The sequence below is a fragment of the Sphaerodactylus townsendi genome, linkage group LG02 (assembly GCF_021028975.2).
Source record: "Sphaerodactylus townsendi isolate TG3544 linkage group LG02, MPM_Stown_v2.3, whole genome shotgun sequence".
NCBI lineage: Eukaryota > Metazoa > Chordata > Lepidosauria > Squamata > Sphaerodactylidae > Sphaerodactylus > Sphaerodactylus townsendi.
In genome coordinates this window covers 77,339,239-77,352,388 of record NC_059426.1, presented here as the reverse complement: position 1 = coordinate 77,352,388, position 13,150 = coordinate 77,339,239, and the positions used below count along the sequence as shown (strand labels likewise).

At 44.2% G+C, this 13,150-nt stretch overlaps 1 protein-coding gene across 1 annotated transcript in view; it reads left to right on the top strand.

The window, feature by feature from the left end:
- Nucleotides 1-4,765, top strand: part of CDHR5 (cadherin related family member 5) — an 83,642-nt gene extending 78,877 nt beyond the window's left edge. The window contains 3 exon segments of the mRNA XM_048484566.1: nucleotides 1,007-1,603; nucleotides 2,598-2,737; nucleotides 4,289-4,765. Of these exon segments, the coding sequence (XP_048340523.1) occupies nucleotides 1,007-1,603; nucleotides 2,598-2,737; nucleotides 4,289-4,765 (1,214 nt within the window).
- The last annotated feature ends 8,385 nt before the right edge of the window (nucleotides 4,766-13,150 follow it).

Genomic DNA, 13,150 nt, shown 5'->3' with positions numbered 1-13,150 from the left:
ATTTGTATACCTTATCTTTAGAGAGATTTGAACATGTAATGGTTAGGGAAGATGTTGCCCCCCAAAGTGGTTTGGGAACTGAGACCAGAGGCTTAGCTTCAAGAAGGCAGGGGTGCGCGATGCATTCCCTGTGCACCCCTGTGGAGGTGTGGCGAGGGTGTGGTGGGGGCAATTCAGGGGGGTGGGGGCGTTCCGAGGCAGGGCGGAGGATGCATCGGTGCACTGGGCGCTTTCCCCCCTTGCTACGCCTCTGACTGAGACCAAATTTATCTCCTGTTGCTCAGAGAGGAACTACAGTCCAGGGTAAGGGGGTTAGAATGGGAATGACCTATAGTTCCAGGTGGAGATGAATCGCAGATTTGGCAGGTAGGCAAATTGGGGGAAAAAGCAACTTTAATACATTATAAGGATGGCATGTTGTAATAACCTACTGGTAATATTTTGATGGGCACAATTTGGCATTTTCTCACAGTGTGTGTTCCTTATTTTATTAGCTGCACTGGCATAAAGTTTATTTTTCCCTCAGTTGGGCAAACAATACTGGGAGCCCAGGCGGGGCTGGGGGGCAGGGAGTCTGCCATTCCCGGCCTTGGAGAGCTGCTTTTATAAGCACTGAGGCCTGGGGCGGGGCTTGGGGAGGCATGACAACGCCCCAGGGACCGTTGGGGCATGGCCCAGCCCCAAACCCACCCCATAAAAAAATCTATACCTGCATCATTGGCAAACACGCTGATCACTGTAGATGTCACAGCTTTGGCAAGTATGTTGGAAATGCCTTAGTGGGTTACCTAGTGTACATGAAATCAGGGGTCACAGAGATTGCTGAACTTAAGTCCCTCTTTGAACTTATGTAGGCCTCATCATAAAGATATTCTTATGACATTATTTGCTTTTCCTTCATGCTACATTCATTTCATAGAGACAAAGAAATTGATTTCTAGGAGTTAAGCTGTGAGAGTTAATATAGCTGGCAAAGTAGCTAAGCCAATGCCTGATGTATTTCCAGGTACAACAACTGTTCCCACAACTGCCACCACCATCACAACTGCCCCAGCCACCCGAGAGACAACGACCACTATTTCAAATCCCTCAGTTTCATCATTAACAACTGGAATGAATAACGTTCCATCTACAGTTCCTTCTGGATCCTCAACAGTCCCTCCTGCAAGTACAGCAAGTACTGCGGGAAATACAGCCTCTGGACCCATTATTCCTCCTTTGGCAACTACAACCAAGTCTCCCATCATCACAGTGAACACTTCACAGTCTCAGACCTCCAAACCTTCCATGACGGGGATAACCCAAGCAACAATCCATACTCTTCAGTCAACTTCTCGAACTGCAACTACTTCTCAGGCAGGATCTGCAAAGACTCCCATAGCTGCAACAAATGTTTCACTGTCAACTGCTAGAATAACGTCACAATCTGAAAACATCAAGTCTTCATCAACAACCGTTCAATCCACTGCTCATTCTTCAACAACGGTCAGAACTCCCCAGTCTACCATTCTGGCAACTAAATCTACCACAAGAAGTGTCACCACAGCAACCATTTCCCCATCGGCCACCACACTGTTTCAAATATCTTCTTCAGCTACAACAGGTAGACATACATGTTTCGATTAGCAAAGTATCTCTGTCATTTTACTGCTTTTCAGTGTTTGCCTTCTAAAACTTTGTATTCAGGTATGTATGATTAACTCTTGTTTCGCTGCAGGAGGATCCCCATGAACATTTGTATACCTTATCTTTAGAGAGATTTGAACATGTAATGGTTAGGGAAGATGTTGCCCCCCAAAGTGGTTTGGGAACTGAGACCAGAGCTTCAAGAAGGCAGGGGTGCGCGATGCACTCCCTGTGCACCCCTGTGGAGGTGTGGCGAGGGTGGGGTGGGGCGTTCCAAGGCAGGGCAGAGGACGTATTGGTGCACTGGGCGCTTTCCCCCCTTTCTACGCCTCTGACTGAGACCAAGTTCATCTCCTGTTGCTCAGAGAGGAACTACAGTCCAGGGTAGGGGGGTTAGAATGGGAATGACCTATAGTTCCAGGTGGAGATGAATCGCAGATTTGGCAGGTAGGCATGCAGCAAAGCAGAATGGAAAATTAAAACCCAAGGTTATCACCTAAGGCTGAAAATATATGCTTACAGGAGATCTGTGACTAGCTATCCCAATGTATTCATTTTCACTTTAAAAGCATCTACGGGAGCCTCCTGAATTTTATCAGGTGACTTGTGGGAGGGAGGGCGGAATGAATTCCCCTTGCCATAAAAATTCTATACCTACGTCACTGCCTCTTGATAAGCTCTGCTAGATAGCACATATTAAGTAACATCAGTGACAAGATCGAGCCCTGTCGAACCCTACAATCTAGAGGCCCCCTGGTCGATCATTTGCCCCCAAAGCTACCCTCTGACTTCATTCTGAAGGAAGAAGGCAAACCACAGTAAGGCAGTACCACACATCCCCAGTGAGGCTAGATGGCTGACCAGAGTTGAATGGTCAGTGCTTCTGTCCTTGCCTCCACAGCTAAATCAGATCCATTGATGTGGGATGAATAATAAAATGCATACTAAAAGAGGTCTTTGTTCACTTGCAGCTGAATGTAATTGTGAAGAGCTGATTATTCTTAGTGCCACTTTGGGGAGCATATTAGCAGTTACGTTGGTCCTGCTAGGACTGACCTGCGTGTATTTCAAACGCTTAATGAAACAGAAAGATGGAGAAGACAGTGACCAAGTAAGTGGGACTTTGCCATTCGTTTATATTGGGAAAGAACAAAGAAGTATAAAGAAAGGGATTTTGGATGTTGCAAAACACTTTCTTCATTCTGAGGGCTGACAGAAGACAGCAAATGCAGAATAAAGGGCACAAATAGCTTGAGATTATGGTGGGTTTTCCGGGCTGGGTGGCCATGGTCTGGTGGATCTTATTCCTAATGTTTCGTCTGCATCCGTGGCTGGCATCTTCAGAGGTGTATCACAGAGGGAAGTCTGTTACACTCTGTGTCCAGAGAGAAGGTCAAGACTTATTAGATTGCTTACAATCTCTGACAGCATTGTCAGATGACACTGTGTGGACACACTGATAGCAGAGTTTTTTTTCTTTGCTGCTGTTGCTGCAACAGAGTAGATTCTCAAATAGCTCTAGTCTCTTGATAATGATCTGTCAATGTCAATTGAGTTACATTCATTTCTTCCACTCCCAGATCAGAAGATTCACATGTGCATGAAACAGATTGATTTCATTTATACCTCCCTTTTCTCTCCAAAGCTACACACATTTATCCTCTCCATTTTATTTTCAGAACCCTGTCTAGTAGGCTAGGTTGCAACTGAGTGACTGGCCCACCTGGCAAGTTATTATGGCAAAGGGGGGGGGTTAAACATGGGTCTCACAGATCCTAGTCAGACACTCTAGTTTACTAAATATGAATACTATTACCTGAAACAGCCCCGTGGTTGTCATGAAGCCGCATGCCCACTGGGCAGTGGGATGGGACCTTATTATGAATGAAAAAAATCTTCCAGTACAATCAGTCTGAAACTCTCCAACACCAACACAAAGATCAGCTTTGACAAATTAGGAAGGAGGTTGATGGTCAACAGGGTAGATGGTGTACCAACAGTGCAATTCTTGGTAGGGTTACACCCTTCTAAGCCCATTTACTTAGTAGACGTAGAACAGTGTAGTCTGCTCAGGATGGCACTGTAATGTATTATTTTGAAGTTTTCTTTCTCCCATGATCCTAGGATCAAATACAGACCCTTAAATTTTAAAAATGTCATCTGGTAGCAGAAATGAAATTACATAGTGCTTCACCTACTGTCACATGAGAATACTGGTGAATAAAGTTTTGACAGTCCGGCCCAATGTTCCCTGTAAGTTGGTACCACATGGTCACCATACTGGTGCCATGCAGAACAGGGGCTACCACACAGCATTTTGGGACTGCTGCACAGCTCAGGGAAATGCTTAAAGGCAATGTTGGCCCAGCCCCTCCTTCATATGAGGGTGATCTCAGTGACACATGGAAAGCTGGCCAGTTCATCTGAAATCAATCCCAGATTAGTGCAGTGCATCCAGTCACTGAGCCAGCTCCTAATTCTCTTAGTAGTCTTCTCCTTTTTCTGTTTCCAGCACTGTACCTTCCTCTGCACTAGATTATTAAGATCCTTTCACCTTAGAATTGAATGTATTGAATGTAGAACCAGGGAATATCATTTGGTATGGGAGTGCTTTTTGTACTTGTATCCTTTAATTGTGAAAATATTTGTCCTTTTTTTACAGCTGTCCTTGGGCTCCACCAATGACTGCTTCCAGGATGATGAGAGGCCTGATTCAGGTGAAAGAGATGATGAATCATCAGCAAGTGAGGAATCTGAAAGCAATGATCCAGTTACAACGGTGCCGTTGGGTACCCCACCTCCACTGAAGAAGGCTGCAGGAAGCAGCCAGGCACCATCAGGTTCCAAAGGGATAGAAGAAGGTGAAGAAAAAGAAGAGGGAAGCACTGACAGTGAAAAGGAAGTAAAATCCATTCTCACTAAAGATAGGAGGCCGGTGGATGATGGATACAAGTCTGTGTGGTTTAAGGAAGACATTAACTCAGAAGCTAAGGATGACGTTATGTTGATTGAAATTGACAGTGATGCAAAACATGATGAACATGATAGAAGCAGTGGTACAGGTGGCAGTGATGTGGTCTCAGGAGGAACCCTCTCAGAATGTGGTCCTGATGACCGTTCACTTAGCACAGTTCTTTAAATTGTGGTCTTCCAAACTATTAATGAGCAATATTCATTTGGAAGAAACATGTATCTTATTTTCTTACAGTCATGCGTCATGCTTTCCCTAGGATCTTTAGTGTTTGATAACTGTTATATTTTTAGGAATCATAATCACCACGACCAAGAAAAATCAGATATACAGTGCCCAGGACTGTCTCAAGACATTTTCGTGCCTCAGGCAGAAAATTCAAATGCCACATTCCGACATGATAGGAAGTACCTCATTTAAAAAGAAGTACCTTTTCCCACAGGTGTTTTGAGCTGCCCTTGTGATGCATGTATGTATATATGTGCCACCAATTCAAACCAGCTTATACTGACCCCAGCAAGGGGGTTTAACAGCAAATGAGAAGCAGAGGTAGTCGGGTCTGAGCAACTGCTAGTGGGTTTTTTCCCCTAAAAGCCTTCTAGTAATGTAGCAAGGGAAATGGCAGCTCTGAAGGGTCAAAGGCAAGGAAATAGTGTCAATGTAGACATGATCTTGGAAAATGGGACTTACTTTCAGGTAATCGAGCACAGGAACAGGTGGCAAAAGTATTTCTATTTAAGTATTTCTCTTCAGTGTTATTTAACATCCATATGAGACCCCTGGCACAGCCGGACTGGAGGTGATGACAATATGCCGATGACACCCAGCTTTTCCTGTTGATGGAGGGCCAGTCGGTTGCCATACCAGATGTTTTGGCTCAATGTTTGGAGGCCGTGGCGGGATGGTTGAGAAAGAGCAGACTGAAGCTAAAATCCATTGAAGACAGAGATCCTGCACCTGGGGATGAGGAGTGCTGTGGGAAGGGGGTTCCAACTGCCAGATTTGGATGGAGTAGCTTTAACACCTGCCTCATCTGTCACAAGCCTGGGTGCGACTTTGGAGTCACTCCTATCTATGGAGTCCCAGATCACGCATACAGTCAGAGTGGCTTTTTTCCACCTTTGCCAGGCTAGACAGTCTGCTATCTGTCAAACTCGTATCTTGCCACAGTGATCCATACAATGGTCATTTCCAGATTGGATTACTGTAACTCAGTCTACACTGACCTACCATTAGGACTGCTCCAGAAACTACAAGTAAGAGTGCGTATTAGGTCTGTGCTCTGCCAGCCGCACTGGTTGCCAGTTGAATTCAAGATCATGTTCAAGGTCTTGGTGTTAACCTTTAAGGCCTTGAGTGGTCTGGGACCTTCGTGCCTTTGAGACCGCACCTCCCCATACTACCCACAGAGGGCAGTTCTGGTAGTAACTTTCTGGTGGTCCCTGGTCCCAAGGACATTTGGCTAGTCTCAACCAGAGCCAGGATCTTTTTGGCCCTGGCCTTGGCCTGGTGGAGCTCCCTATCAACGGACATCAGCGCCCTGCAGGATCTTAATCAATTCTGCAGGGTCTGCAAGATGGAGATGTTCCACTGGGTCTTTGGTTGAGACAGGCATGGATCCGTTCTGTCTTGCTGGCCTCTCAATTTTGTCCCCCCTCTTCCCCTGTCCTAACAATCAGAGATCGATTGGATCTATGATGGTACAGGGGGTTGATGATGAATTTTTAGGTTTTACGAGTGTCCTTTATCCTGATGTGTCAACATCAAGGATTCTAATGAATTGTATTTAAAGTTTTAACATTTAAATATTAAATCTAATCTAATTTCTATGATCTGATGTTCTTAAGTTATTTGTGTGTGAGCTGCCCTAGGGGAAGTAATCTTACCCCCCCCAAAAAAAGTCATAACAGCTTTTTCTGAGTTTTTAATTTATTAATAAAAAAACAAAAAACTTGGTGCTGAAAAACTTGATGCCAAAAAAGCCAAACCTGGTTCATCTTTTTTGGTGGGGGTGGGGGCAGGTGCATCAACTGAATGCTGGAGTCTGGCATTTAGTTGATGCTGTCCCTGCTGCCATTTTCCAGGTTCATGTAGACTTGGGAAACCATGACAGGGAGAGCAAAGCTTCATCTGAATGCTGGACTGGAGTTGAAGCTCTCCCTGCCAAAGTTTCCACATGGAAAACACTATTGGAAGGCAGGAGGCAGGGGCGGGCAGGGGCGTAATGCCCATTGGGCAAGGTGGGCAGCTGCCCAGGGCACCACCTTGTGGGGGGCATCAAAATGCAGGGTTCGTTTTTGGGTATTTTTAGTTGTTTTTTATTTTTGGCCTGCAGGGGGCTCAGTTTTTAGGCTAGTGGCACCAAAATTTCAGCGTATCATCAGGAGACTGTCCTTATGCTACCCCCCAAGCTTGGTGAGGTTTGGTTTAGGGAGTCCAAAGTTATGGACTCCCAAAGGGGGTGCCTTCATCCCCCATTGTTTCCAATGGGAGCTAATAGGAGATGGGGACTACAGTTTTGAGGGTCCATAACTTTGCCCCCCCCCCTGAACCAAACTGCACCAAACCTGGGGGGTAGCATAAGGACAGTCTCCTGATGATACCCTGCAATTTTGGTGCTGATATGTCTAAAAATGCACCCCCTGCAGGCACCAATGTCCTGGTACAAAAAAAATTTGGTCGTGGTGGAGTGGCCACCGGGGGGGGGGGGGGCATCCAACTCAGGTTTTGCCCAGGGCTACAGTTTGCCTCGTTACACCCCTGGGGGCGGGGCAGGGAGAGAGCACAATGTTCTTTATTTTGTAATATTCATGTTTGGGTTTTATAAACCTGAACATATTTGGTAAAAAGCTGAATAAACTTGATGGTTATTGGCTTTATTCAGTTTTACCAATATTTTTAGGGTTTTCACCGAATAAAAAAGATTGTGCTCACCACTAATGTCAACATATCAATTAGCATTTTATTTTTGAATATGCACACAATTTTGGTTGTAATTGCAGAATTATTTTCAAGGAAGTTACACAAGATATTCCAGTCAGTGCTGAAGTTGAAGTCAAACATTAGATTTGATATGACACTAATTAAATTAAATGAAAAAGATGTCATGGAAGTGACAAGAAGAAAAAAAATCTCCAGCCATTGCAGAATGGCTAAGAACATTTGGGAAAAAGGAGGAGATGAAATTACTGGACGGGGAGTAACAGATCCACCAATTTTCTTATAAGCTTATATAAGAGATGTTTTTAATAATTGTTCTTTGATTTGATTGTGATAGCACCAAAAATATATGAAAAATGCTGGGGACAAAAAAGAAACTTAAGTGATCAGAGAACAGATAAATAATGGAATACAGCACAAAGTCAAAACTGACAAGTATTTGAGCTAAAGAAGGTAGACAAAAGATTAATATATTCTGTGTAAGGAGGATCACCGCTGTCTATTATTAGAGGAAGAGAAACATATTACAGCTTAATCATGTGAATTGTGCAACCTTGCTGAGATAACTGTTTAAGGGTTGCGAAAGAAATTATAGTAACTTTATATGTTGTATTTGTCTTTTGAAGAGATGGGAGCCTTTTTAAGATCTCAAATAATATCACTTCATTGAAGTCCACTATAAGAAGTAAAGATGGAATAATTTTGTTGGCTGTCAGCTGTGATGTATTAATGCAATACTTACTGACTGGGGTGGGGTGGGGGTATTACACACACACACACACACACATATAGTGTTATGTTTTCGCTTTTACATATTCCCTGTACCGCCCCCAAACCAGTATTTAGCACTGGAATATGCAAGGTTGGATATAATCCAGTCCCAACAGATATGATGGAGGGCAAACTGGGGAAGTTCTGTGCCAGAAGGGCAGAAAGATGAGGTGAGAGTAGAGGTCAACCAGGGTGGAGAAAGAGGAAGGCACAGCCAGCCCACTCTAGGGCCGGTTTTGCACAGCGAAATTGCTCTTCTGTTGGCACGGGGAATGCCCCGATGCAATTGGGAGTTCTGCACTGCTCCTGGTGCTGCAGTGTGTCGCCACATTTTTGCCCCGGCTTTGCTCAGTCGATTTCCAGAACTGCAAAGGTTAAGGTTCTTTTGAAATGCCCCTTTGTTGCTCCAGTGGCTTCTGCTGCTGTGCAAAACTCCTCAGTAGCAGAAACATGGGCATTTTCTCCCTGAGGGAGAAACCTTGGTTTTTTAGAAAGGCAGGAGAAACCTTGGACAGAAAAACAGCATGCCCACCCCACCAAACAAGAGACTCCCCGCCCTCCTACCCATGCACGAGGAATGTGCGGGGGGGATGACAATTCTCTCACACGCTTGAGGAGTTTAAAGAGGGGGAAACCAGTGATTCTTTCGCACGCGCAAGGAGTTTGCAGGGGGGGAAGCCGACGATTCTCTCACACCAGCAAGGATTTTAGACGGGTCGGGGGGCGAGGGGGGGGGTGCCAATTCTCAGCCCCTGCCTATGTTCTGTTTAAAATTTTTGTTTAAAGTATTGAAAGTGAGTGGGGGGAATGGGGCAAGATTCAGCCAATCCAAACGCAGGAAATGGAGGCTGCCCGCGCATGCCTGAAAGAGACTGTGGAAGAGCTCACGGTGCTTATGGGAAAGCCCTGGGCTCGTGCGGAACCAACTGGGGCTTCCTGTTCCGGCTCTGACTTGAGTGAAGGAAAAAGCCAGGCAGCCGTGGGGAGCTACAAGCAGGGTGAGAAGCGCTGCAGCAGGTACGCTCCCCAGATATGCCATGGGGCATTTCAAAAGTGAAAAAACAGCCTAGGATCCCTTCTGTCTTTTCTCCTACTTAGCAGCAGTGCCTGATGGTCGTCTCCTCCCTGAAACACATTAAGTTGACCCTGGCCTAAGCTTGATACTGTTTCTTCTCCTGAAGCAGGTAAGAGAACATGCTACTGGACATGTTCACAGAAGAAACAGAAAAGTCTGGTGTCACTACTGAACAACAGGAGAGAGGAGAGGATAAGAAGCAAAGAGATGAAATAAGAGGAGGGGGGTCGACTTCTTCTTCCCCAACCTTCCTTTTATTGCTTCTTGCTAGCTGGCTTCCTAGTTTTCAGAGATAGAGGTCCCATGCTTTTGGCTAGGATGGGCAGCTTGGGGTTCAGAAATTTCCAGAGACTTGGAGACAAAGTCTGGGAAGTAGGATTGCCAACCTCCCAATGGGACCTTAAGATCTCCTCGATTACAAGTGATCTCCAAACTACAGATGTCAGTTCCACTAGAGAAAATAATTGCTTTGGAATGTAGAATCTACGGCATTATACTCTGTTGCAGCCCCTCCCCTTCCCAAACCCCTGCCTTCTCTCGAATCCACTCCCAAAACTACAGGAATTTACCCACCAAGAGTTGGCAATTCTGCTGGGGAAGGTGGAGTTTGGGGTGGCAGGGAGCTCAATGGGAACGAGATGCCACCGAGTCTGGCACTTGTAGCCGCCATTTCTTCCAAGGAATTCATCTCTGTAGCCTGAAGATGGGTACTAATTCTGAGAGAACGGCAGGCTTCACCTGGAAGTCATACTCACAAATCAATGTATCGTGCAGAACAATATGAAAAATAATGACAAAAATTAAATCTTTCTTAACCTAACAACTAATTTTAATGTGTGTGTGTATTCACACTTCTATAAAAGACAATATTAATGAAGCTGCATATTCATGTTCCCTAAACTTATTTAGTACTCTAAACCACCAAAGTTAAATGCTATACATGTTCACACTTCCCAAACCATTCAAATTACTAACCAAATAATAATGCAACAATATACAAGCATTTAACAGGATCTCTTCAGTTAAATTTGTTTATGGACCCATTTTTTGTGTTTGAGCTTATTGTTAAATAAAGGAAAAAGAATCCCTAACCAGTCCTTAACAGAAAGTGGAAGAGCTTCTGGAGGCAAGCCTTGCTAGTTCACCGTCTCCATTCAGTGATGGAGGGATTCCAAAGATCCCTTCCCTCCCATCTCTGCCCATCTCCCCAAGCAGCTCAGGAGCCCCTCCCCCAATCCCTACTGGGAGGCTGCAGAAAACCTGTTCTTTTCTTTCCTCTTTCAGTTGGGGGCAGGGGCCCCTCAGAGTCATGATGGAAGGAGAAGGTGGTGGCCATCCACAAAGGTCAGAGGATTTGAGGAACCCTCTTTATTTAATTAAAGTTACATTGGTGTCAATAGGGAAGAGCTGCCATTGGCCCAATATTGATCCAATTCTCAAATATACAATGATCCCCTTCCCAAATATACCAACAAATGTCTACACAGCATATGCAAATACCATGAGGGTGTTATGAATGCCATTTACATATGCGACTTTCCATCCATTTATGTATCCCGTGCTCTCTGTTCTATCACACAGGGTTAGCCTCTGCCTGTAACAACATTCTTCTATGACAGCCACTGACTGTAGGAACCACCATCATGCAAGCAACAAGACTCATTCTCAAATCATTGGCCTTAGGAATTTCCAGGCTTCATGAGTATCTTGTTCACTTTTGAATGCATTTTGCTAACCAAAGGATGCAAGTTCCAATGCAGGAAAAACTATAGGAATGGCTGCACAAGTAAAGAATTGTGTTGTAATCATGGAATGGGTTACATATTTCTTCTATGGCATAAGGGCCAAGAGCAAATAATGCAATGGGAAGTGCACTGGAATGTGAACAATTCTCTTTGATCATTCTTCCTTGCTTTCATGTCCTATACAAAGACATTACTGTTTGCATAGTAAAATCAGATAGGTACACTAATTTGGTTAGATTTGTTTAGTCAGAATTAGTTATGCCAAACGTGTAACTTCCCTGCACAGTAGATTTTTGTTAATTCACACTCAGGATGCCATGAAATTATAGACCTTTTGATATTATTATTATTAAGCACTGCACAGACATCTTAGAAACCTGTTAAAAACCTACATTTCATCTGATTTTGGCCCCATTGTTTATATTTTTTTTTCCTTTCTGCATCTATACATCTATCTTCTGAGCAAGGGAAGGGGCTGGAGATCAGCAGTAGATGATGTACTAGGCATACAGAAGGTCCCAGATTCAACCCCTGTCATCTCCAGCCAAAAGGACCGGATAGTAGATTGCATGACAGACTTCTGCCTGAGATCCTGAAGAACTACGGCCAGTCGGAGTGTTTAAAGTACTGACCTTGATGGAACAATGGCCTGATCCAGTATAAGGCAGCTTCTTGTGTTCAGCCTTTCACATATCTGATGAAGTGGACTCTAGCCCATAAAAGCCTGTCCCACAACAACAGTGCAATCCTAAGTAGGCCCACTCAAAATCCTACTTAGGTCTATTCAATGTGGTTTAGTCCAGGAGAGTGTTCTTAGGATTCTACTATAAATCAGTAAGCATTTCAGTTTTCACAAGACTTTGTTAATTTTGCAAAATGGATTGGGATTTTAAAAAACAAAAATAAACGAAGGTAACGATCCCATGGGTCTGCATTTTCAAAGTTCTTGAAAGATATTCATATACCATGTCAGCCATTTTTATTCACAAGAATGTTGTATGTTTTTGTTTCTTCGAACATAGAAAGAGTTGGAGTTAATTCCAAACATATTCATTCTGTTTAAAGCATTTTTAATGGTGTGACTCATAGGGAAAAGAGTGTCATCTACTGGCAGGCACTGGGATTTTTCACAATTATAAAATAGTGAAAACAACAAAACATTGGCAAAAGGGTATCTTTGCATCTATTCAGTGGCAATGATGGAACTTCTCAAACTTCTTTGCCACAATTAAGTCTGTACAAAGTCATCCAACAAAGTGGCTCCAACTTCAAGTTGCCCCCCTCCAGGTGGCATCTGGCGATCTCCTGAAATTATAGCTGATCTCCCAACTGTGGACATCAGTTAGCGTGGAGAAAATGGCTGCTTTGGAGAGTGGATTCCATGGCATTATATCCTGCTGAGATCCCTCCCCTCCCCAAACCCTGCCTTTTCCAGCCCCGTCTCCAAATCTCCAGAAAATTTTCTAATCCAGAGGGTGGGTTGAGGTTAATAACTGAACTCCAGACTACAGAGGTCAGTTCCCCAGCAGCAAATGACAGTTCTCCCTGCTGAAATGGCAGTATAGCACTGCTGATAGGCTAACTCTTTAAGCAAGTTTCCCACATTATTGGGCCACAAAAACTTTGATTTGTCTAAGCAATTGTGATAAAGCTGTGCTGTCATAACATTCTGGGGTTATTCTGCAGAAGTGGCGGGAGGGGTCTAAACCTTAGCTGAGCAATCTGATCTGGGAAGTGCAAAGCTGCTGAATTAGAGCAAGATGTAAGGCTAGGGTTGTGAACTCCAGCCTGGGAAATGCATGGAGATTTGGGGTGCTTCCTGTGGAGGCAGGAATTTGGGCAGGGATTCCCTTAGATTCTTAGAACATATGTTATATCATATAGTTTGCTCCAAGGAGCTCCCATTCTCTGTCCACTGCTACCACTGACCAGAACACTGTTGGGTTTGTTTATTAGACTTTTGGAAAACAAAACAGAAAATACAGTAGGAGAAATTCAGCCCAGGATAAATAAAGAGTTAGT